The 26,696-nt window shown below is 42.1% G+C and overlaps 1 protein-coding gene across 5 annotated transcripts in view; it reads right to left on the bottom strand.

Annotated features, from left to right (window-relative positions):
- Window positions 1–6,368: 6,368 nt before the first annotated feature.
- The window catches only part of EPB41L5 (erythrocyte membrane protein band 4.1 like 5), a 122,684-nt gene continuing 102,356 nt past the window's right edge, over window positions 6,369–26,696 (bottom strand). For 2 of the 5 annotated variants that reach the window (XM_058548811.1, XM_058548807.1), the window contains 5 exons: window positions 26,463–26,553; window positions 24,631–24,705; window positions 18,518–18,559; window positions 18,046–18,176; window positions 6,369–11,432 (listed from right to left, as the gene is read on the bottom strand). In XM_058548811.1, the coding sequence (XP_058404794.1) occupies window positions 11,366–11,432; window positions 18,046–18,176; window positions 18,518–18,559; window positions 24,631–24,705; window positions 26,463–26,553 (406 nt within the window). In that variant the 3' untranslated portion in view covers window positions 6,369–11,365. Of the gene's footprint in view, window positions 11,433–17,636; window positions 17,678–18,045; window positions 18,177–18,517; window positions 18,560–24,630; window positions 24,706–26,462; window positions 26,554–26,696 lie in introns of all 5 variants that reach the window. The other 3 variants (XM_058548809.1, XM_058548808.1, XM_058548812.1) reach the window with 3 other exon arrangements.

The following is a 26,696-nucleotide window of genomic DNA, read 5'->3' on the forward strand; positions in this document are numbered from 1 at the left end:
GCTTTCCCTCAGGGACAGAAGCTCACGGGCTCCCTCCCATCTAAACCCAAAGCCAGGGCAGCCCCTTGGGATCTTGGGGAAGAAAGAGGAGAGTGGTGGCCTGGGTGGTGCAGGGAGGGAGGCACAGGGGTGAGGACCGGGCAGAGGAGGAGGCCCAGCGCCAGCTCCTGGGTGGTAGAGAGAAGAACGGGAAGCTACAGAGATACGGCCCCAAGACTTGGCTGCAAAAACACGTGCGCAGTTCCTGGTGCTAACGACCCCTGCCCCGTGCCTGGAGAAGGGACCGGTGAGAGCCTCCCATGCCCTGGACAACCCTGTCCTGGGAGCTTTCCCTTCCTGGTGGGGAGCTATCTGTCGGAGTTGATCTTACTTCTCCCTAAAGGTGAATAAACTGTACCTGGGCACGTTTGGGCTGACACCCAATTCCATAATACTCTCTCTCCTTTTCCAGCGTGCCCCACCCCCTACAGGACCCGCTCTCCTGCAAACTGGAAGGGACCCTCTGAGAAGAGCACTTTCCTCCCAGCTGGACTGCCAGGTCTGCTCAGTGCTGCAGCACCTCCCTGTGGTCACCAAGGGCATCACGGCCTAGGAGGTGGCAAGGATTTCCCCGGTTGGGGTCCCCTTCCCACAGGTGCCAGACAGTCCTGGCAGAGCCCCCTGAGCGTCTCTGGGCTTCTGCTCTGCTCCCAGCAGCAGCACTATGAGTGCTGAGGGGGGCTCCGTGCAGGTCAATATACGCACCCCTGCTTCCAGGCTCTGCAGTCAGATTCAGGGGTTGGCATGGCAGAGCTGAAAGGGGATGCCCTTGAAGATCTTCCCCAAGCCCTATCCTCAGACACTTTTTAAGGTCTGGGCCCAGCATCCACCCCTTGGGAGCAGGGTTGGGCTACGGTGAAATGAGAGGTGCACAGGGTGCAAAATAGAAGGAGAGGCACTTACTTGCCAGGTTGTGCAAGTGCAGGGTGGGCACTTGTGTTACCCAGGGGCAAGTGCCTCCTTAATTGAGCATCCTCTGTACCTCACTCACCTCACCCTAAACCCAGCCCTGCTCAGAAGTCAGAGAATCCTGCGAAACCGTGTGCGTTCCCTCTTAGGCTGAACTGCCAAGAAGGTAAGCTCCAGGGGGTTTCAGCGAGGCAGGGCTTTCCACCCTGTCCCAGGAACGGAACTTGGGGGGAGGGCTGGTCAGACTGCAGGCAGCTGCTGGGTGATGGGAAGTGTCAAGGCAGAGGTCTAAGGGCTCAGAATAAGAGCTCTCAGCACCCTTCTTGAGAAGGGGTAGACAGTGAGTTCCAAGGCTAGCCCAGATCAACTAGGCCTTCCTAAGGAGCTGGGCCCATGTTCTGGCTCTGCCTGAGAGACCACAGCAGGTCCAGGTTCATACACTGACTGTGACAAGTACCAGCCATGTGGCCCAGACACACTGCTTGCCACCCCCCAGCCTTCGTTAATAGGTTCCTCACTGGTATCTTAGTGATAACAGCCCTTGTGAGGAGGCCATGACCCCTGAAGGAGATAACCTACACACTGTAGTGAACGCAGACACCCCTGGGACCAAGTTAGAGGATGGGGAGCGCGGTGCTTCCCTGGGAGGGCTCAGGGGCAGGAAGAGCAGACCATGGGTCTGGGGAAGTGCAGGGTGGGACAGGGTTTCCCAAATCAGGGCAAGCTCGCGCCGGGGCTGTGTGAGATGGCTTTACGTGACATACAGATGGACCACTTTTCATTGTAATAGTTGTGTTTATTTCACTGCATATTAGCAAAACTGTAACCAGCCCATCACAACTGTGATTTACATTTTAGGATGAAGCTATGTAAATGCAAGTTGATGAAAAGATAAATACTAAATAACTAACACACAGATGTGGCAAAATTGTGAAAGTGGTCTGTTAGTACAGTGACAAGCTGTCCCGGTGTGCCCCGGACTTTCCCGGTTTTAGCACTGATAGTCTCGTGTCCCAGGACCCCTCTCAGTCCGAGGCAAACCAGGACAATTGGTGACCTGTGTGTGAAGGCCCAAGGTTTGGGACATGCTGAATTCAGGCACTAGAGTCAAACAGACCTGGTTCAACTCCTGGTCCAACACTTGCTGGCAGCCAGCCTTCCTGGCTCCTTGTAGGGCCACAGAAGTTGTGGTAAGGAGTAAACGGGGTGACCTAAACTAAGGCCCTACGGGGTCCATGGAACATAGTAGGTGCTTAATCAGTTCAGCACTCAGTCAACAAATATGAAAGCACCAACGGCATGCCAGGCAGCGTGCTGGGCGCCCCGGAGGCAGCATGGGACAAGCTTACATTATCAGAGAAGACAGTTAACAAGTAACTCAGAAAGGGTGGTGACAGTGGAAAAGGGCTGATATTGGAATGCACAGGAGGTCTGGAGGAAGTGATGTGCAACCTCAGCCCTAAACAAAGATCCTCGAGGCAAGGGGCCTGGGGCCACCAAGTTCCTGCCAGAATGAGGGAAGGCCCAGTCATGAGAGCAAGAGCAGGCCACCCAAGGAGGTGGAAGCAGCACGGCTGCAGACCGTGCCACGGAAGACAGCAAAGGAGTTTGCATTCTGTGTTCAGGGCAAGGGGAAGCCATTAAGGCTTCAAGGCAAAGGGGGAGCATGACCTCATTTCTGGCTACAGCTGGAAAATGGATTCACTGGATTGAATGCAGGGGAGCCAACAGGAAGGCGGCTGACGGAGCTCGAGCCAGATGCTGCCTTGGTCAGGGGGGTAGCTGCAGAAACAAGGAGGCACTTCAGAGACAGACCCAGCGGGACTTGAGGACTGATCGGACACAGGAGGGGAGCGAGAGGAATCAGGGGCAGGCAGACAGTTCACTGAGATTAGGACCCTGAGGAGCAGCGCTTTGGACATGTGTGGGGTGGTGGGCTTTGTTAGACACTTTAAGTTTGGCTTAAGATGTGCTGAGGCTGAGGTGCTTGTCTAGCATCCAGATGGAGCTGGGAGGGGGGTCCAGGCAGAGGTCCCGGTTGGAGATAGGGCTTGAGGGGGCATCAGCACGCAGGTGGAATCTAGTATTAACTCTTTTAACCTTCGTGCCGTGAAGCAGGTACTAGTCTCACCCCATTTACAAGGACAAGACAGAGGGGCTGATGGACGAGGTTCCAATAGGGCATATTTGTATATTATTGTAATTCAGTAAGAAACACACAAAACAGTTGGCCTAGAGGGTTGTGTTCTTTAATAGTCTAAGCTGGGAACTTGGTGTGCCTTCAGGTGTTTAGTCAGCACTTGCTGGGCTTTTACCAGGGGCCAGTGCTGCAGACAGCCAGGAGGGGAGCCAGCAGTTGCCCAAGTAGAGCCACCTCCTCCTCTCTGCCTTCTCCTCTCCCAATACCTCCTCCCGCCTGTCGGTCCCATCGTTAATCTAGAGGAGCGGCTTCCAAACTGAGGCTTCCTGGGGGATCAATGAGCACGGGGAATTGTATGCAAAACTACCCACGTGTCCATTTGCAAGAGAGTTCCTAGCTTGAAAATAGGTTAAGAGCCAGTGGCATCATTCACATAGCCAACATATGGAGACAACCTTGAATGGAAAACAAAAATGTGGTATACACATACACAACGGAATATCATTCAGCCATGAGAAAGCCTGCCATTCATGACAGTGGGGAGGGAGCTTGAGGGTGTTAGGCTAAGTGAAATAAGTTATAGAAAGACAAATGCTACATGATCTCACTTATATGTGGAATCTAAAAAAGCTGAACTCATAGAAACAGAGAATAGAATGGTGGTTGCCAGGGGGTGGGGGAAATGGGGAGAGGTTGGTAAAAGGGTACAAACTTTCAACTATAAGATGCATAAGGTCTGATAAATACATGAAAAGCAAAAGGATATATTGGAGTATATGAGGAAGTCATTTGGTGTAAAACTAATTCGGTCTGACCTTGTTTTTCCAAAAGGGCCTGACGTGGCCTGTTGAGCATGCATTATACATCTGCTTTAAACATTTACTATGTCCCAAAGACAAGAATAATGTCCTTAAGATAGGGATGTAACTTCCCTCCATATTGGCATGTCTTAAAGGATTAGCATCCCTTCCTGGAAACTAAGGATTAATTACTGACCTGCTATGCTCACCTTGTGACTACTGACATGCTGTGCCACCTAAGCATCTCGTGACAGTAGTAAAAGAGATATTCCTGTCATATGTGATGTATGCTTTTTTGTTCCAAGACGGTATATAACCACTCTGTACACCCCACTTCTTTGGTGCCCCTCCTTCCAAACTTGGCTCATAATAAACTCACCCCAATTTTGATTTATAGATTGATTATAGATTACTTGCATCAACATTTCTGAGGATCTAATGTAAAACATACGTGATTCTTTTAAGTGTTAAAGATTTTTGCATAGAAAAAAAAAAGAACCAGTGGCAAACCATGAGAGCTCCCTGGTGGATGGGTGGGACTTTCCCGTGAACACACATCCTGTCAGTTCGCCAGCTGGATGACCCTCAGAGCTCTTGAAGCGATGGGACAAGTGGGCTTTGGGAGCACGTGGTGAATGTGGAGAGATCACTCCGAGGTAGGGGATGGCGGCTGCAACCCAGGGAAGAGGAAGGGGCTGTCCAGGACCTCTGGAGACCTGAAGGATGGCAGAGGTATGCCGGTCCCTCCAGATCTGTGTTGGGGTTTTTTGAGAAGGCTTTGCTTGGAGCCCCAGGGGCTTGAAATGGATAAACTTCTCCCGTGGACATTCTGGAACCACGGAGGAAGGGCCTCAGGGATGCAGCGGAAAAAGTGAGTCTATTCTTTGTGGCAACTTTGACTTAGAGAGCCAAGGCAAGCAGTGCTGAGGGAAGAAGACAAAAAGAGAGCAGGGAGATGATAGTGTCCTGGAAGGCAAGACCCGAATTCCCGGCCCTGGCCCTATGACCTAGGGCACGTTCCTTTTCTTCTCTGGACCTGTTTCTGGATCTGAGCACTGAGGAGCTGGGACTAGGTCATCTTGAAAATCTATTTCTGTCCCAACATCCTAATTTCCTAGCTTGAGAGCAGGAGCTAGCCCTTATCTTTGTGTGGTGCCCTTGACGTGTGAAGGATGCACTACACAGGGCTGGGGGGCACCTCCAGGGCACACGTGGGCAGGGCCACCCTGCTGCTCCGCACTGCTCTAGGTCTCTCATCCAGGATGGAGTCCTGGAATCTAAGCACAGTTGGGTGGAATGTCTGCTGGGACAGATCACACCCTAAACCATCACACTGCCACCAAACTAACACTGAGGTCTTAGCAACCAGAGCTCCGCAGACACCCTCTCTGCCCCTCCTGCCTTTCCTTGGTGCTGACCACAAAAGCCCTTTCTGGGAAGCAGGCTGGGTTCATTCTGTGGTGGTTTTGGTAGCCTAGTATCCATTCTCTTCCCTTTGGGGATCCATGGCCTTGTCAGGTGTCCTGCCCTCCGGGGCCAAAGCACAGGCACACAACCCAAGGCGCCAGTCGGAGCTCCCTGCCTGCAACGTGAGCAGTGGCCAGGCTGTTCCTGCTGGAGGAGTGTACACTTCCTCCCCTTCACTTCCGCCCACCCTCTCACTCTCCTGTTGTTCAGAGAGCTACCCATATCTTTCCAATGCATCGTTTTGCTTAAGCTAGAGTGACTTTGGTTGCTTACTGCCAAAAAACCTTTTAGGAGAGCTTCCAGCACAGGTGACTGAGCCCAGGTTCCTGCCTCTCACTGCACATACTCAGAGTGTGAGAAAAGCTCCTTGCTTTCCAAGGCCCATCGCTGCCCATCTTCTAGGCAGAAGAGAGAGAAGGGCAGAGCCAAAGATGAGCCTTCTCAGAAGCCTTGCCAACATCCTAGAGTGCTGTATGACTGCCCAGCAGAAGTCTTGAAGACAACTTAGGCATCGCTGTTCTTCACCAGGCTGGCGCGAGGCAAACCTGGGGAAGGCTGGGGGCAGCGGGAGGCAGGGGAAAGAAGGAGAAGGAGAACATCTCCCTCCCCTCTACAGATGCTGCATCGCACACTGAATGTGTCACTTCAGACAAAGGAACTGAGGCACAGGGGTGTTACGTAATTTATTCGAGGTCTCACGGGCATGAAGTAGCAGAGCTGTGTTTCTCTGCATCACGCTGCTCCTGGGATGACCACTGTGCCTTCCAGGATATGCTGGGTATGACCAGTGAGGTTTTTAAACTTCAAAAATGCCTCTACTCCCAAGTTTACACCACACGTACTAAAAGGAACACTGAAACTGTGGCGCGGCTTCTGTTCACTGCTTCTCTTCACCTCTCATGAAGAGCAGCTCCATCTAACAGCAACTCTGACCTGACAATTCTGTGCAGGAGAGAAAAAGGCCAGCGTGTAGGTATCACACTTCCAAGAAACTGACAGCTCATAAAACCATAAATGTTTCACAAAAGCTTTATTTGTGGTCACATCTACAGTTCTCATTTCAGTTATAAACAACTCGCAGTTCGGTGTGGTGCTTCTAATACAAGTCATATAAAACTGTGGAACTCACTGACAGAATAGTGCACTTGATAGAAAAATAAATTACACTTTAAAAGCTACTGCAAAGCTTTACACATATAAAAAGTAAACACAAAGTCGTTAGTGAGGTCCTCATAACTGCCTAACGTATCCAGATATGAAGATAAAAAGAGCAAGGGATCTGTGCTACAACACCTCCCTAACAAAGAGAAATCCTGGGAAGTGACTGAATTATTGTCTCCAGCAATGTGATGAGATTTACGGATCCTATCTCTTAGAACTGGAAATAATCACAGCTCTACCAACATGTTAACACAGCAGAGTTAGGCTCAGGGCAAATTTCTATAATCCAAACAAATTTCCTCATCCTGGGGGCTAACAGGTAGGAAAAGCTGCCAACTTTCTTCTGATCACTCAAGGACCAGAGTGTTTAAATTTTTGAGAGGGAAATAGGACAAATAATATAGAAATGTACATTCTCCAGTCTGCAGAAGATTCCAGGTTTCTAAGCAACTAAAAGGCTGAGGGCAAAATTAATCCAAACTGCTGAGACCCATGACTGCATCTTGTCCCTGTGCACATGAGGATACCACCATCTAGAAATGTCAGGTGCCTCCCAGCGACGGACGATGCTGCAGAACCTCTCTCAACACTGCCTGCCTCCCAGGGAGCCGCTCTCCCACTCTACAAAGCTTCACATCAGGAGTCGGTGCCTGTTTTTCTAAGTGAGACTTTCTGGAACAGAGCCATGCCGGCTCACTGACTATTGCCTATGCTGCACTACAACAGCAGAGATAAGTAGTCAAGTGTTAACTACTTCTGCTCTTCACAGAGAAAGTCTGCTGACCCCTGCTCTAAATGAGAAGACGAGAACTGTGCTTCTCAAGACCCTTACTTATAGAAAAATGTGAAAGATTTTTCTCTACGTAAGTGACTGCCAAATAATTCTGCTCGAACAAGGTTTCTGAAGTGACACTGAGCTTTCATTCTGGGCTTACCTAGGAGAAGACAGAGGCACCAGTTTTAGCCAGAATTGAGAAGCATAAGAGAAAAAACAGTTCAGATGCAAGGAACGACCAAGGGCTTTCATCCTTAATTGTCCACAGAACATCCATGATTGTGCAAAAGCAGATAAAGGTAAAGACAAAAACTTAGTAGACTTTAAGAAATATTTTTAAAAAGAATTTTTCTTAAAATAACATAAACATTTTAGGAAAACTGCTAAGGGTATGTCTAAATTGATCAAGATCAAAGCAACCTAAGCATTCCTCTGCTCAGCACTGTCTCCTGAAGGGCAGGAAACAAAAGGGCGAGGAGCCCTTCCTGTGGGTACAAAGGTGATGCTACTGACAAACAGTAAGAAACAGGATCTCACTGATTATGATATGCGTTCTGAAGGAGTCTAGGGCAGAAACTACTGCCCTAGACTAAAGTGGAAACTACTGATCTCACTTTAAACCATCATGCCACCCTCCCGTCCCCTACCGGGCTGTGAAAAGGGCTGACTCGGGATTCACCTCCTTCCGCTCCCCCAAGGCCGGCAGCAGACCGTCCTCTGCAGGGCTCGGTGCCAAGTGTTCCCAGAGCTGCGCCCACAGCAAACACGAGAAAGCGGCAGCGGCAACAACGAGCACCAGGATCCTGACAGATGACGAGGCAACGGCAAGAGGACAAAAGAGGCCCCGCCATCTCAGCACCCACCTAAAACCCGCCCCCGGTCACAAGTTCTACATCACTGTTCCTAATGAGTAACCAGAGCGAAACCTGGAAAGAGAGTAACCACAGAGCAGGTGAGCCTGTGGCTAAAGCAGCCTTCGGTTATTTCTTGCCGCTCTGGGTCTGTTACCTCAGCTATAAATCACCTCCCAGCTGCCTCCAGTGGAGGAATGCTAACAGCTTTCTAGCTGGAGTGCTCAAATAAACTATTGTTCTTGCTTTCTTTTCAAACATGCTTTCATTACTCCTGACTTGATTAAACGCTGCCAATATTTCTTTTCAGTATACTGTACCATTGCATGGGAACACTGTCTAGATCCAGAAAAACTTCCTGCCCCACTAGCTGTCCTTTTGAACAGTCAGTAGGGCTATTCTATCTCATCTGAGGACCAGAGGTTTACTTAATTTATGAGATGATTCAGATGTGCAGGTGGATTTTAATCTTTTGTAATGGGGTACTATGCCCTGAAGGCCACCAGCCTGCAGTGCCACCACAGCCGTCCCTCCTCCCTTCGTCCTCCCACCTCAGTGTAACCAGTCTGCCTTCGTATCCATTACCATCTCAAATCTTGCTCTGCCGGCATCCTTTCCTGACTCACACATACTTCTCTCTCCCCCCACAGAGACAGACTCTTCCCCTCCCCTCTCTGCCACACTCACAGTATCCTCAGCCTGCCCTCCCTCCCCTCCATTCTCAGATGAGCAGAACAAGATGAGTGCTACAGCAGCTCTGGGGATGGCACTAGCAGCAGATGTGACAGGAAAGTTATACCTGGCAGGTATCTAACCTGTCAGGGCTAATTCCTCGTTGAAGTATTAAAATCCATGTTTAGCACTTCATGTCAGGACATGAGACAAAATTTCCTTTTAGCTTGAGATTCAAACGAATTTTAAGAAAGTCCTTAGCAATATTCTGACTGGCAAGAATACAGGTACCTGAAGACACAAAGGTTACAGAATATTTTCAACAACTTAATTCCCAAATGTTAGGAAGTTTAAAATGAGGATGGTGCTACCTCCTCAACTAGATGGGAAATTCAGGCTTTCCAAGCTAGTAATGCTCTAGCTGCTCTGTGGTTAGAAGCACAACTTAACCTTTCAGTACATCTAGGGTTGTCAGTACACTGAAAATCTGATGTCCAGTCCAACATGTCCTGGGTCAAGCCCCTGGTTCTGGGGGTCCTTACAGCTGTGAGAAAATTTGTTTTACAATTAAGAATTGGCAAGAGTTCCACCAATGAAATCCAGAAGCTTAGCATAATGGCTAAGGGGAGGCAGCCAGCAAGAAGTGCCAACTTTCTTTCCTTCGGCAAAAAAGTTCTGTGCAAAAGTGGTTTCCAATCTCTACAGCTCCCTGGGAAACAGCACAAGATTAAAATCCATGAGCTTTCCAGTCAGACACTGGTGTGTGTTTGCCTGAGCACATAATGATGCTAAAGGAAGCCCAGGAAAGTCCAAACCATGGAATTTTAAAGATCATAAAACTGGATGTTCTTTTACGCTGAACAGCATACATTAACACTCAATTATATACACATCACAGGGCAGAAAACTGAAAAACAAATTCCAGGAGGCATAGTTTAACAACAGTCCTTGATAACAGCAATTAACGACTTTACCAACATGGTTTCCATATCATGCTCATTCCCAGCAGCAATTAAGGTTTATCTTATGCATTCTCAAGTTTTATTTTTTATTTTTTGGTGAGGAGGATTCACCCTGAGCTAACATCTGTTGCCAATCTTCCTTTTTTTTTTGCTTGAGAAAGATTAGCCTTGAGCTAACATCTGTGCCAATCTTCTTCTATCTTCTATGAGGGTCACTGCTACACAGCATGGCTGACAAGTGGTGTAGGTCTGAGCCCGGGATCCGAACCCACGAACCCAGGCCACCAAAGAGGAGCATGCCAAACTTAACCACTACACCATGGGGCTGGCCCCCATTCTCAAGTTTTAAAGCTAAAATACTGTTTTTCTGGGTGTTGAGATCACAGGTGGTTATTTTTACACTTTTCTCTATTTTCTACTTTAACATCCAGAATTTTTTTGTACAGACCAAAAGTGATAAGGAAATTCTAGAGAATTTTTTTTAACTAACACACAATTCCTAATGTAGTACAAGATATGAGTTCTTTCAGTGTGTTGCATATAGTTTCAGACATGGCAGGCGTTCAAGAAACAAAATTCCCCCACCCCCTGATTCCCTATTTCTGTCCTGGCATTTTTGTTTTTTCTTCCTTTTTCTAAATTTATACTAAAAGGAAATGGAGCCTGTGTCCAAACAGGTACCAGTGTGCAGCAGTGACAGCCCCAGAAATTGCTGTGCTACTCCTTCACGACCTGAGTCTACAGGGGCTAGACTCCCCTCAGGCTCAGGAAGAAGTATGGATGCCTGGGGTAAATACCCCAGAGTCTCTTTAACCTACCCCAGCTCCTTCCACACTGAAAAGTTACACAATGTGTGTGTGGTACATGCCAGTGCTTCCTGTGGGAAGACAAGGCTGAAAAAAACACAATGGGCAATTGATTTCTCTGTAGTTCTTCTCGAGGTTTATCTTGCCTGATGTCAACTTGAAGTATTAAGATAGCTAGTCCAGTAAGAAGTCAAAAGTATGGGAGACATTTGAAAACCCTCTGTATTCGAAGCTTCTCTTTACTCTTGTAATAATTGTAAAGAAGCTAGCCCCTAATCTACCTACATAATGTCCTCATTAATTTCCTAAATTCTTGATTTCCAGGTAATGCATGGAAAATGCAATTTCTCTAAAAGGAACTCAGATCAAGGACACTCACCCTGCTACTAGAGAGAGAGAACATTCAAAAGGCCCAGAGCCGGCCCAGCTATGAAGGCATTCTGAACAATCACAACCACTAGGTGGAGCCAAGAGTTTGAAGGAAACCACAGGGAAAGTAATTCCCTTGTTTCAGGAATTTACAACTTTTAACAAAATTATAGAAAGTAAAAGACCAGATAGCCTCCTTTGGGCAAATATGTAGTATAATTACACCCTTCCACTTGGACGGAAAATGTAGCTGTTTTCTCATGGATTTGAAGTCAAATGTAGGTGAACGTTTTTACCCACAAGTAAAGGACAAGCTCCTGAATCCAACACACGCCAGTGGAAACTGACTCCCGGACGGACTGCTGGAGAGCACTAGGCATTCACTCCAGTTACAGGCGGGGAGGAGCTGATGGCTTAGAGCTCAGTCGTCAGTAAACACTTCTGCTTCAAGATGGCGTCCTCCGCCAAAGCTGGAGCAGAACTGAAAGGAAAAAAGTACGAGGGTTATTCAATGAAACCATTTGGGGTGGGAGCACCGTGCATTTCTCCACAAGTGCCACATAGAGCATGCTGAGAGTAAATTACAGACCTAAATGACTACTTTGTAACACCTAATTTAGCAATGAGGTAGTCCACAGGAGGGATTTTCTAGATAACTGATGCTTATTTCATCTTGAAATGAAATCTAAAGATAGTGATTTCTCCAACTTTCTTGAATAAAATATACCAAATGGACGCGTAACCATTTCTTAATGAGTTAGGGTTATTATCATGAATATCCAGAACAGTACTGTGCTGGCATGACAGCAACCTGCTCAGGAAATACCATGGGAAGAAGGCTGTTCTGTGCTTCTTCACATCTTCCCAGATGGCTGTGCCTTAGTTCCTACACCAATTAATCTGCTTTGTTAGAGCTATGTGAAAAATAAAAGCATGTGGGTTTTGCATGAGGGCTCAAGAGTCTCTGCCATAGAAGAAGAGCATGAACTTAGACACAAGGATGTAATGACATCTACTTTGCTTTTATAAAAACTTAGTATCAAAATATATAGTTCAAAGGACACAGTTTAACATGTCAAAAGTACTAACAAGTTTATAAATGAAACAGCAGTCTCTTGTATCACCCTCTCCATTTCCACTACATATAGACAAACACTTTCAACTGTTTTTTTCTGGTATTTTCCTTGGCTTTTCTGTATCTCTGGTTCTTAAAGTGTAGTCACAGGAATTTGTTATAAACGCAAATTCTTAGGTACCACCTAGACATACTGATTCAGACACCCTGAGCGTGGGCTCAGCAACCTGCGTTTTAACAAGCCCCCAGGTGGTTCTGATGCACAACTAGCAAAAGTCCTAACTGGTGTGTCATGTTTCTACAATGACTTCCTACTAGACTATGAAGGGTTAACATTCTCACACCCTACTCACCAGCCCCACAACCCTTCCTTCCTATCTTTTCAACAGTTATGTGAACAATTTTGATAATGTTAATATTCAGTGTTTGTTGTAATGAGGTAAATTATTTTCACAACTGATTATAAGTGTACTGTATTTTTTTCTTGTACAATTTGTTTTCCCTGGACTGAGTTAACTGTCTCATTTTTTGTTGTGACTGCTTGCTCAGTTTTCTATACTTAATTTCTAATTTACTCCTCACCTTGAAGATAAAACCATGGATCTCTTCTCAGTACGTTCGGACATGTCATGTCATTTTTAAATTTGGGTGGGCCATGTGTTTGTGTTTTTCTTGGCAGTGTCTTTTCTGGAACCTCTATATCCTCTTCAAATCTGTACAAGATCCTTTCTAGACCTACTGAGCAGCTGTCAGCTTGGAACTTCCCTTCACCTTCCTCCTGGTAAGCTCCTGCACCTGTTTCCTGGGTCCCACGTCATCTTTTTTCTTAGATAATCACTTTGTTTTGATGAAACACATGATGAAAACACATCAGTAAGTAGCTTCCTGAGGAAGACTGCACAGAAGTATATATTTTAGAGAAACTCTATGTCTATTTATTCTAATCTCATATTTCACTGATAGTTTGGATATAAACTGTAGGTGAAAAATGATTTTCCTCCAGAATTCTGCAGGCATTGTTCCACTATCTTCTAGCTTTCAGTAAAGTCTGCTGTCATTCTGATTACCAATCCTTCGTTTGTACTCCCTCCACCCCCCTGAAGACTTACATCCTCTCTTAACTTTGATATTCTCAAATTCCATGGTGTGTCTTGGTGCTATTTTCACTCTCTGTGCTGGGTACTGAGTTTAAAAACTCAAGTACTTCTGTTCTGGAAAATCTCAATTCCTTTCTTTGACAATTTTCTCATTTTTTTTTTTAAAAAAAACCTTTTTTTAAATTCAGAAATATTAATTATAGTGTTGTTTTTTTTTTGAGGAAGACTGGCCCTGAGCTAACATCTGTTGCCAATCTCCCTCTTTTTCCTTTTTCTCCCTAAAGCCCCAGTGCATAGCTGTATATCCTAGTTGTAGGTCCTTCAATTTCTTCTATGTGGGACGCCACCCCAGCATAGCTTGATGAGTGCTGAGTAGATCCGTGCCCAGGACCCGAACCAGCGAACCCTGGGCTGCCAAAGCAGAACACTAATTTAACCGCTACACCAGCGGGCTGGCCCCAATTTTATCACTTTTATTTACTCTGTTCTTCTTTCTGGATCTCTGATGATTCACATATCAGACTTCCTAGACCAATCCTCCAACCTTCTTTTCTCTCCCAGTTTTCATCTTTTTTTCTACTTTTTGGGAGGTTTCCTCAATCTTATCTTCCACATATGCTTTGAATTTTATTTTATATATATATTTTTTTTGCTGAAGAAGATTCACCCTGAACTAACATCCACTGCCAATCTTCGTCTTTTTGTATGTGAGCCACCACCACAGCATGGCCACTGACAGTCAAGTGGTGTAGGTTGCGCCTGGGAACCAAACCTGGGCCACTGAAGTGGAGTGCACTGAACTTAACCACTAGGCCACCGGGGCTGGCCCTGGATTTTATTTTTAACGTGGTTAATAATTTCTAAGAATACGTTGTTCTCTGTTCCTTTTCTTTTTAATTTCCAGTTACTGCTACATGGATGCAGCATCTTCTCTCTCACGATACTATCATTTTGTGAAGCTTTTGATCCTCACGTTGCCTTTATTTTCTCCTTGTTTCTTTTTCAGTTTACCCGTTTTGGTCTTTTCTCAAACACTTGATAATCTTTGGCTCTCTTCACATTTAAGAGGGAAGCACCTATTCATATTTAAGAGGGAAGCACTGGAATGCTACTTGGAAATATGGGCAAAATGTGGGAAACGGGCAAAACGCATTAACTAATGCGCTTCTAGGTCCAATTATTAGGCAGATTTCCTGGCAATTTCATCAGGGGATCCACAAACAGTCTCTGGGGGCCTTTTCTCTTTGGTTGGTCAGTTTCTCTAGAAAACAATCCTCTTAATTTCTCCAGTGAGACATTTATACTTGGCAAACAGCATTCTGGAAGCTGAAAAAAGAAGGCAGGCTGGATGTCTCACCCTTCAGCATGTGGACTCTGAGTTAACTTCCCAGTTTTCAGTTCAGGGCCTTACTCTAAATGGAAACTCCCAAATCTAGAGCCTCTCTGGACCAGCTCCTCCAGAAGGAAACCTCCAGAATTATGATAGTCTGGGTAGGGAGGGGAAGTGTCTAAATGGGTATAAATACTTTCAACCAATCCTCACACTGTCAGCCCCACCTTATACCCCTATCTTCACAAGTATCTGATACCTCCAATCCCCGAGCCTTTCCAGCGTTCCGCAGTGTGCACTGGCTTGCTTTTTGTTTCTCAGATTCCACCCCTCCCCTTTTCAGGCTTAGATTTCAGTTTTCTCCTCTCTAAGTTGGTTATCACTTATTTATCATTTATCTGCTTCCGAAATTTGTTGAGGTCTCTCAACTGCTGTTGTCTCCTTTCCTGTTGTCCTTGTGGCTTTATGCCTTTAAAATAAAATTTTCCACAGAGAATACTCCAAGTAAATTTGAATCTGTAGAGATGCAACCCAGTTATCATTTTTTTAAAAACATTATATTCATTATAACATACATATACTGAGGTGCACAAATCATGAGTTTATAGCTTGACGACTTTTTGCAAATTGAACACATCTTCGTAATCAGCACACACATCAAGAAACAGAAAATTACTAGCACTCCAAAAGTCCCCTTTGGGCTCTCTTCCAGTCACTAACCACCTCAAGGGTAACCATTATTTTCATCTCTAAGAGTTGTGCTTCTTTATGAACTTTATTTTGCTTACCATTATTATGGTGAGGAGACTCTACAATGATCCCCACCTCCCAGTATTCACACTCTTATGTAGTCTCCTCCCCTTGCACATGGGCAGGACCTGTGATTTGCTTTACCCAATAGAATATAGCAAAAGTAATGGGCAGATGTCACTTCTGTGATTAGATTCGACAAGATTATGGTTTCTGGCTTGATAGCAGACTCTCTACTGCCTTCTTGGTTTCCTAGCTTTGATGAAATAAGCAATTATGGCGGAGAGGCCTACATGGCAAGGACTAGAGAGGTAGCCTCTGACCAACAGCCAGCTAAAAACTGAGGCCCTCAGTCTAACAGCCCTTCAGGAACTGAATTCTGCCAACAACTACAACTAGAGATCCTTCTCCAGTTGAGCCTTCAGATGAGAACGTAGCCATCACCCTGACTGTAGCCTTGAGAGAGACTCTGAAGCAGAGAACCCAGCAAAGTCAGTGTCCAGACTCCTGACCCACAGGAAATGAAATTATAAATGTGTATTGTTTTAAGCTGCTAAATTTGTGGAAATCTGTTACACAGCAATAGATAACTAATATAATTATGTTTATGCAATTCCCCTGTATTGGTATCTTGCAGTTGTAGTTCATTAATTTTCACTGCTCTAGTCTAGTACTTATCTAGACTACTAATAAGCTTTTGGAATGCTTCCAGCTTGGACTATTATGAATACAGCTGCTATAAAAACTCATGTACACATCTTTTGATGGACATATATTTGTATTTCTACTGGGTATGTACATAAGAATAGAATCATTTAGTCACTGTGTATGTTTAACTTTAGCAGATATTGCCAACCTATTTCCAACATGGTTATTCCAATTTACAGAGTTCCAGTTGCCCCATATCTTCACCAACTCTTGGTACTGTACGTCTATTTCACTTTAGCCATTCTGGTGGTATGCAGTGGTATCACATGGTGATTTAAGTTATATTTCTCAATGACTAGTCCAGTTTCACACTGTCTTGTACGCTTACTGGCCATCTGGATATTCTCTTGTGAACTGCCTATTCCAGTCTTTTGTCAGTTTTTCTGTTGAGCTTTTTCTTATGGATATACAAGAGCTCTTTTTATATTCTGGATGTGCATCCTTTGTTAGAGAGAAAGAGACAGACAGGAAGGGGGTGGGGGGCACCCACTCTGTGGCTTTCCTTTTTGGGCTCTTGAAAGTGCATCTTTTGATGAACAGAAGTTCTTGATATAATCCAGGTTATCATTTTTTTCCTGTATTATTCTAGCTTTTTGTGACCTGTTTAAAAAATCTTTGCCTATTGCAAAGCTACAAGGATGTTTGCTTATATTTTCTTCTATAAGCTTTATTATTTGATGTTTCACATTTAGACCTGTAATCCATCTAGAATGGATTTCTGTGTATGATATGATGTTGGGTCAAGATTAATTTTTTCTCACATGGATATTTAACTTGTCCAGATGATTTACTGAAAGACCTCTCTTTCCCCACGCACTGCATGATCACTTTTTTATAAATTAGGTAACTGCATATGTGTGGGTTTGTTTTCTGGACTCTAGTCTGTTCCACTGATTTATTTACTATTTTTTCTTCTTTGAGGTATAAGTGACATACAACATTAGTTTCAGGTGTACTACTTGTCATTTTTTATCTCTTTAATTCCTTTATGACTACTTTGCTTTGGGAAAGAGTGGAGAAAAGCTCATCTTTCATCTGTAATTTTTAATTTGGAAGTCCTTAAGAACTCACATTTTATTGTGCAAACTCAATTACAAAGCATTATCACCTGGTCTTCTGCATGTAACCTCTATTTTCACAGTGGCAATTATCAGGCATATAAATGTTTAGAAAAATAATCTATTAAATCTGTATCAAGTACTATCTGACAACTACACATGAGTTCCCCAAGGCAGGTCCCATGTCTCTCCTGTTCACTGGTATCTTCAGTGCCAGATACAATCAATGCCTGGTACATAATAGACATTCAGTAGTAAGTGTTTGCTGAGTGAACAATTATATTACTTTAAAGACTGTGGAGATGAGAGAAGAATTTTAAAACGAAACTATAAAATTTCTCTCAAGTTAATCATCTCTAATAATTTTTCCTCCCTAATTAGGAAATTTTTTTCTCTAATTAGGAAAGCATCTACTTCAACTGACCCACATTCTTAACACTAGGAGAATATGAGAAATACAAGATATAATCAAGGAAAAATCTGAGGTGAGAAAGAAGGCAATTATAAATCTTTTGTAAAATATGCAAAGTTTTGGTCCTAACAATTAAAAGTTGAAGAACTACATCCTGAACAAAAGCTCTTTTGAGTCCAGTTTCTGTTTGTGGCAAGCAATATGTTGAAATGGGTTTGCATCAGGTTTCAGTAAAAGCCATCTCAGAGCCCTCACCTTGCGAATCTCCCACCTCACCCTTATCTGTGCCTCTTCAGCTTGTTGATGGACAACATAACAGTAAAGCAGGAAAGGAAAAGACGTAAATCAATTTAAAAACACAAATTTTTAAAGATAAGCCTGTTAACATCTTTAACGAAGACTTCATAAAAAAAGGCATGATACAGTCATGACTTTTTATCATGCCATGATACTTATATCATGCCATGATACTTCATAATTTTGTAGCAAATTACTACTGACAAGAAAAAACCCTACTCTAAATAATAAACAGAAAAGATTTATCCAGTTTCAATTAAGTTCAATTAAAGAAGGACTGACATTACTGCTTTAAGAATAATTAATTTTATTATTTTTTCCTCCTAATAGGTGCCTGAGAATTGCAGTTGAGAAATCATTTCCTCACCTGGTCACAGCATCCACCAAGAACGGTGCTGGGGGAGAGATCAGCGACATCACTTCTCTATTACCATGTCCCTCCTTCCCTGCCAAGGACGGTCCATTCCCTGCAAGTCCATTAGAAAGGACACCGCTCTGCTGAGGGAGACACACAACACGTCTGAGCAGAGGTAACAATACCTACCCAACAGTCAGCACTCTGGCTCCAAGTCATCTTCTCTAATGATTATGTTTTTAAGGAAGATGATTTTAATGATCACGGTTGTTTTTTTTGTTTGTTTGTTTTTTGTTTTTTTTTACCATCCTTCACCTTAGATTTTTATCTAAAGTTATATCACTAGTTTGAAGCCATTAAGTTCAGTTAACAGAGCTTTGATAATGACCCCATGTGTTTAAGGAAAAACAAGAGCCTGGTAATCCTGTAGGGCCTCCCTCTGAAAGGGTAACCAAAAGAAAAATTGCAAATATCATTAACTTACTGGCACAATCCACCGGGGTATGATCATGGATGTTGAAGATACCTAAAATAAATTTTATATATGTATTTACGTTCAGGGAAGACTGACTTATTTATACTCATATTGTATAATCACATCAATTATACTCGTAATGCTTTCTTCTAATATGAAATGCACGGGGGGTGGGGGGCAGTTCTTAATGGTCCCCTCGAGCTCATATGGACTTCCAAATCCAAGATCCTTTTCTACAACACAGATGCCATACTTAACCACTTAAGAAACTATCATAATTTTGAGAATCTCTTTAATTGAAAAATTTACTACTCCAAGAATGCTGCTACTTTCAGTTCAGAATGCTGCTTTCAGTTCATTTAATAGGACGTTCCCCCACCCCAGCACAGCTTAGTTTCTAAAATTTCAGTTCATTACAAATAATAATAGCTTTCTTGGCAGCACCCTAAACAATGTGTTGCCACTAATCCAAATGAATATCACAGAGAGTACAAAGGAAAAAATCTGTTTACATACAGGTCACTCGCTAATTATCACACATGCATGTAGAAAACAGCAATAAAAACACCCATATTGCCCCTCACTCCTAGGGCCTTTATTACATTCTTTTTAATGTTTAATTTTCTAGATCTCATTTCTATGTGTAGAATTATAATGCAATGAACTCTCCCTATTTTATGGAAACTTAGACTAGTCCTTGCACTGATGGCCTCAGATTCTGATAAGAAAAAATTAATATAAGTCCAGGTCTTGATAAGTTAGGTAACCACCAGAAGAATAAAAATACAAAGTATGACTTTCTGACTAAAATTAAGAAAATGCACTTTTACCATAGGAAATAGAGAGAGAAAGAGAGGAAAAAAAGAAAATATAGTAAAAGTAAATAAAAAAAATGATTTGGCAGAACTGAGTCCTATAATAACCATAACTACAGTAAATATAAATGGACTAAACTCAATCAGAGGATAGAGACTCTCAATAAGATTTAAAAAACAAGATCTAACAAAATGTTGTTCACAAAAGGTCTATTTAAAACCAACAGGTACAGAAAAGCTGAAAATGAAAGGACAGAAAATTATACAGTAGGCAATACCAACTTAAAAGAAAGCTAGCGTGTCAATTTTACATCAATCAAACGGAAATTAAGAGAGAAAAAAAGGCAAACAAGGACACTTTAAAGTACTAAAAGGAGTTCAAGAAAATGTAATTACCATTAACATACATGCATCTCACAGCAATATCTTCAAAATATACAAAACAACAACGCATAAATCTAGCAATAGGTGAGAAATGGATTAATCAATAATTGTAGACAGATATTAAACAGCCTAGAAACTGACAGAACATTCAAGAGAATCAGCAGATTTTTTTTTTTTTGGTGAGGAAGATTGGCCCTGAGCTAACATCTGTTGCCAATCTTCCTCTTTTTGCTTGAGGAAGATTGGCTCTGAGCTAACATCTGTGCCCATCTTCCTCTATTTTGTATGTGGGACACTGCCACAGCATGGCTTGATGAGCAGTGCATCAGTCTGCACCTGGGATTTGAACCTGTGAACCTCAGGCCGCCAAAGTGGAGTGCGCGAACTTAACCACTACGCCATCAGGCCGGCCCCAAGAATCAGCAGATTTCAATGAAAGAATTCAGCAAGTTTGCTAGACAAAAAATGAAGTTATGAATTCAATAGTAAAAAATTAAATACCATTCACCAAATCCACAAAACTATAAAGTATTTAGGATTTAACTTAACAAAGAATACAGAAGACTTACAGAGAACATTTAGAGACTCAAATAAAGATGAGAAAACAGAGATATATATATCATGTTCACAAAAAGTAAAAGGCACAAAAATGTCAGTTTTCTTCAAAATAATCTATAAATTTAATATAAACTCTGTTAAAGTGCCAGCAGAATTTTTGGGGAAATCTGACATATTGATGCTAAAATTTATAAGTAAGGATATACTAGACATTAAAACAGATTATAAAGCCAGAGTAATAAAAACACAATAGTACTAGAGTATAGAAAAAGAGAGAGCCCAACCGAACAGAACAGAAAGATTAGTAACAAACCAACTGGGAAAAGATGGATTATTTAGTAGATAATACTGGGAAAACTGGTTCTTTATATGGATAAACACAAAGTTGGGTCATATCAAAACCACAATTGACATCCTCCCAAAAAAACTCAAACTGTTCAAATGGGTTAAAATCTAAATGGCTTAAATCTCAATCTAAATGAAAGGTAAAATAAAATTACAGCTAATAGAAGAAGACAGAAAAGAACACCTCTGTGACCTCCAGGGATGGGGTGGCAGATGAGGAAGGATTTTTTAAAACCCCAAACTATAAAGAGAAAAAATGAAGAATGTGTGATATCAGAATAAAAGGTTTCTGTTCAATGAAGGATGTAAATGTATTTTACTCACCCATCCCCCTAACGATAGACATATGTTGTCTCAATCTCCTTGCTACCCACCACAAAGGATACTGTGATAAAAATTCCTCAGGTGTGTTAATACAGAGATTACGAGAAAATATTTTTAATATGTAAGACTGACATGGAATTAGTATCTAGACTACACAAGAAACTCCTAAAATCAGCAAGAAAAAGACAGGAAACCAAACAGAAAAATGGGGAAAAGATATGAATAGGTGACTCACTTAAAAAGGAAACCTAAATCAACATTAAAATAATGAAGGAGATATAACTTTTTTAACTCATGCAAATTGAAACAATAAGACAAACCCATAAAGATGGAAGATATTGGACAGTCAGAAAAAGGGTAGCTTAAGGAAGAACATGAGTGAAGTGGGAAACACGCATGCGTTGCTGGTGGGACTGCAAACTGCTGGAGCCCCTCTGGGAGCAATGAACAACACCTGGTGTAATCAAGTATTCATATAAGCACACAACCCAGCAATCCTACTTGTGAGTGTATATCCCAGACTCGCCCATAGTTCCTTTGAAGAGATATGAATGAAGACGTTCATCTAAATAAACATACGAAAGGTGGCCTGGAAGGACATACATCAAATACAGGAGAAAGGGTGCCTGAGAGGAAAAGGGGAATGGAAGTGGGGAATGGAGGATAGAGGGAATAAAATAAAGCAAAACAAACAAAAGAGAAGCCTTGCATGGACCTAAGAAGATAGTCTGCCACAGACTGAGAGGTACGATTAACTTAATTTGGGCACTTGACATAAAAAAAAAGGATACTACCCTATTGGTCTTAGAGATATCTTCTTGTCACAAATTTATTTTACATATTTACCAATTCCCAAACTGACAGGCATTTTAGTGCTTTCCAGAACTTTTTTCCTAGTCTTAGTAATAGATATTTCTGCTCTTTTAGGTTCTGCCACAGGTTCCTCTCTAGGAAGATGGAACTTTATAATCATAATTTAGACACTCCTTGAGAATGGTACTATAACCTAGATAAACATAAAGATATGATAATAAAAACCCTTCCCCTAATAAAATGCATAATTTTATTTAAATATCTATAATTTTTTTACAGCTTTATTGTTTTAATATATGAAAAGTTTTGTTGAATTTTTTCAGATAACAACAGCCTTCTTAAAGCCAGTTTAAAATATAATGGGAAAGAAGATCTCATTAATAATAGCACAGAAAGCATAAAGGATCTAAAAATAACAAAAAAAGGAAAGTATAGACTTATATTGGGGGGCTATAACCTCAGAACTTTGATAGGAGATACAGGAATGAGAAAAACATATTGTATTCTCAGCTAAAGAAACAAATTATCATAAACATATCAATTCTTTTCTCAAATTTATAAATTAATGTATTTACAAATAAAAAAGGATTTTGGAGGGGGTAGCACTTGAAAAAGTTATTCTAAAAATCATCTGAAAGAATTAACAAGCAAAAATAGCAAACAGCCGCATAATGATGCTGGGCTGGCCTTACCATATATTAAAATAATTAAAAAGCTAACATTAAAAGAGTGTTACAGTTCTAATAACTGAGAAATCTGAAGTTTAATAGAATAGATAGCCCATATACAGAATCTAAAATGCATAATATTCTAAAATTTTTATTTAAAACAAAGCATTCTAAATTTGTAGGGAAGGGAAAACATATTAGCAATATAAAAAATTTTTTTAATCAATTTGATTTTCATCACTGTATCACCTATCCACTTATGATAAAGAATATATATGCAGTAAGTGTTCTGAGTTGGGCCCCAGGGATTCCTTCTCCAGGCTTCAGACTATCTTGCATCAATCTGAAAGAAGTTATCTCTTTTTTTTTTTTTTTTTTGAGGAAGATCAGCCCTGAGCTAACATCCGGGCTAATCCTCCTCGTTTTTGCTGAGGAAGACCGGCTCTGAGCTAACATCTATTGCCAATCCTCCTCCTTTTTTTCCCCCAAAGTCCCAGCAGATAGTTGTATGTCATAGTTGCACATCCTTCTAGTTGGTGTATGTGGGACGCGGCCTCAGCATGGCTGGAGAAGCGGTGCATCGGTGCGCGCCCGGGATCTGAACCCGGGCCGCCAGTAGCGGAGCACGCGCACTTAACCACTAAGCCCTGGGGCTGGCCCTGAAGTTACCTCTTTTGTCTATATAAAGGATTATTATGGCTCAATACTGCCACTATCCCTTTTATTTGCTGTCTGTTCACTTTCCCAGAGTTGTGATTAATTCTTATCCTTCGGTAAAGTCTCTCTGCTTACTGATCTAAGCTGGTGGTTCCCAGACCACATCTGTATCACCTGGAACATGTTAGAAATGCAACTTCTGGGAGCCAGCCCTGATGGCCTAGCAGTTAAAGTCTGGCACTCTCACTGCTTCAGCGGCTGGGGTTCGCTTCCCGGTCAGGGAACCACACCACCCATCTGTCAGTTGCCATGCTGTGGTGGCGGCTCACATAGAAGAACCAGAAGGACTTAACAACCAGGATATACAACCACGCACTAGGGGAAAAAATGCAACTTCTCGGGCCCCACCCCACACATATCAAATCGGAAACTTTGAGGGTGGAGCCTAGCAATCTGTGTTTTAATGCACCCTCCAGGTGATTCTGATACACACCCAAGTTTGAGAACTAATGATCTAAGCAAACATCCAGCACCACAGAAAGAACCACCTGTACTTCCAAGCCTGCGAAATGACATCTAGCTCCTACAGCAATTCTTGTCACATTGTTCATAAGGCACTAAATGAGTTATTTGTATACCTTTCACCCCAACTAGAAGGGATGTCTCTGGAGGAAAGGAGCTGTTTCTTATGTGTATTATGGTCATGGTACTTAACACAGTCTCTCCCATAGTGCAATAATGATCAATATGTTCAATGCCAACTAGTCTTATGCTGTCACCTTTCTATAAATTCTTTTAGGTTCGCCAGTTCGGATCCCGGGCGCGCACCGATGACGCACTGCTTGTTGAGCCATGCTGTGGCGGCGTCCCATATAAAGTAGAGGAAGATGGGCACGGATGTTAGCCCAAGGCCAGTCTTCCTCAACAAAAAAAAAGAGGAGGATTGGCAGATGTTAGCTTAGGGCCGATCTTCCTCACACACACACAAAAAATAAAATAAAATAAATTCTTTTAAAAAATTAAATGTCCTTATTGTAAATGTCCTTATTGTCTTAACCCTTTTATTTTTTTTTTTTAATCTTTTGCTGAGGAAGATTTGCCCTGAGCTAACATCCGTGCCAATCTTTCTCTATTTTTTTGTATGTGGGCTGCCAGCACAGCGTGGCTGCTAACAGAGCAGTGTAAGTCCGTGCCGGAAACCGAACCTGGGCTGCAGAAGCGGGGCGTACTGAACTTAACCACTAGGCCACCACGGCTGGCCCGTCTCGACTCTTTAGAAGCTGGTTTATCCCCACATTTCCACTCATGTTATTTAATATGGTGCTGAATTACAACCAGGCTTATGTTAACATGTGGTTACTATATAGCAATACACAAATTCAAACTGGTGGAATTTTCGTACAGAAAGGCAATGCTAAGTGGTTACTGAAACACAAACTCTTATTAAATGAAAAGTTTTACTAAATTGTTAAAAAAAAAAAGCAAAAATTGGAATCTAGCAGGAACGTTTTTCAAAACAGAAATTCCTTTCCATCTTGCTGTTTTAACGCATATTTACCTGAGGTGTGACTGTGTGGTCAATTAGATTCTCAGTTAGAGATAAAAGCAAGGCATCCAATTCATCTGTAGCATCCTACAAAAGACAAAATATCTACAGTTGTTAAATGACCCATTAATCATCAGACTAAATTTTTACCATATCCTCTTAATTTATAATTCTAACCCAGGCTTGGTTGGTGTTAACCTTTAAACAAACATGGATATTCAGGAATCATGGTTACTAGTGATTCCACTTTTGCTTGGAGGAGAAACTAGACTACAATCAGAACTTGAAAAAGCTCAAGGGTTATGTGCATTTTCATATTGCTATTCCTTCTGGTGAGACAAAACTTAAGTAGGGTTAAGACTGTCCTGGCTCTTAGCTCTCAGACTAGAGGAGAGAGGTAAAAGGTTCGGCACAGGAGACAGTGAGGAAGGGAGATGTCTGAATTCCAAATGCTTCTTTACCCAGACTATGAGTGCTTCACTGTTTACAAAAGAGCATAATCTGAACTTCACCCCATAAACGTTAATATTTTTTATTTAATTAGTATTTGAAGCACCTTATGGAAGACGCAGTTCTGTACCGCAGAGTGGGGGGGGGGGGAGGAAGAATTTTAAAAGTATAAAAGATAAAATTCCAAACTGCAAATAAGAGAAATAAGTATCTACGGTGTAGTACATAATGGAAAATGCCATTCACTCATACAATTCTATCTATTTGCCTTCAAGCCCTGGTAAATCTCCTGTTAATGTTTTAACATTCAACTTAATTTTAATGACACACATGAAAAAACTGCTCTCTCTTCTCACATCTCCTTCCTCCTATCCCACTCCCTCCCACCCGACAGCCTGGGTGAGTGCCCCAAAACTTGTGCATATCTCTACCACAATGCACTAAAATTCTCTCTCCCAGTGGAGTATAAGCAGTTTGAAAGAAGAGGACCTGTTTCATTCATTTTTGAATTTTCAAAGCCTAGCATGCTGTCTGGTACATATTATTTATGCAATAAATCTTTGAACTAAATGTCCTCCTCTGTTCTAAAAACATCTCAGGTTCCACTTAACAATTTTCAATGATCAGTCAAACATGCCAATATATCTTTTTAGAATTTTAATCAGCAGAAAGGAAGCTCTTGATCAAAGGTATTTTAGGCTGGGTTTTTTTTTTTTAAAACCCAGAAGTCTGGAAAATTATACACCTAAATATTAACTATGCATTGTCTTTGGGTAGTGGGAATACAAGTGATTTCTAATGTTTTCTTTTTATAAAATATTTGGTAAATTTCTACAATAAATGTACTTAGACAATAAAAGAGCAAAATGGTAAATGTTCACTTGCAAGGATTATTTTTCATTTAACTTGCAAATTACAACATTCACTGGACAATGACCTGGGTTTTTATGATTTCTAAACTGGTAAGGGTGTGGCAAGTGCATACAGGAAAGGCAGGAGTTGCAATGAGCTGGTTATATTGCAACACACCGACAGGTTGCTGTTATTTCAGAAATTTTATTTCAATCAATAAATATTTATTTAGTGCCTACTATGTGCCATGGACTGTTTCAGATACTAGGGAAGCATAGCCAGCATTCAAAAAACAAAAACACAAACAAAGACCACTCCAAAACAAAAATACCAACAATAACACAAAAACTGGAGAAAAAATCCTGAAATACTCTTGTGAGGCATTTGACAACAGGCTTCTCCCTCGAAAATTGAGGCTCAATGCTTTTCTCATAGTTTAAGTTTTGGTGTCAATCAGAAATCACCAGATGTCCATGGTTATACTATAGGATTCAACTCAGTACGGCCTTTGGAGAAAACTTAAAAAGTAAAAGTATTGTTACCTTTAGAACAGAACCATTTTCTGCAGGTGTGGCATGCATCAAAGCAAGAGAATCTTCAAGGATGGGCACATTATTCTCATTTAATACAGCACTGGGAAGAAAAAGATAAATTCACATCATGGAGGACCTTAAAACAGGCATAAGCAGCATTTTCAAAGAAAGGGCTTAGGAAAGAATAACAAATTCACAAAGCAGAAGAAGAAATTACAATCTGTGAGGAGCACGACAGCAGTC

This window comes from Diceros bicornis, chromosome 10, assembly GCF_020826845.1.
Source record: "Diceros bicornis minor isolate mBicDic1 chromosome 10, mDicBic1.mat.cur, whole genome shotgun sequence".
Classification (NCBI taxonomy): domain Eukaryota; kingdom Metazoa; phylum Chordata; class Mammalia; order Perissodactyla; family Rhinocerotidae; genus Diceros; species Diceros bicornis.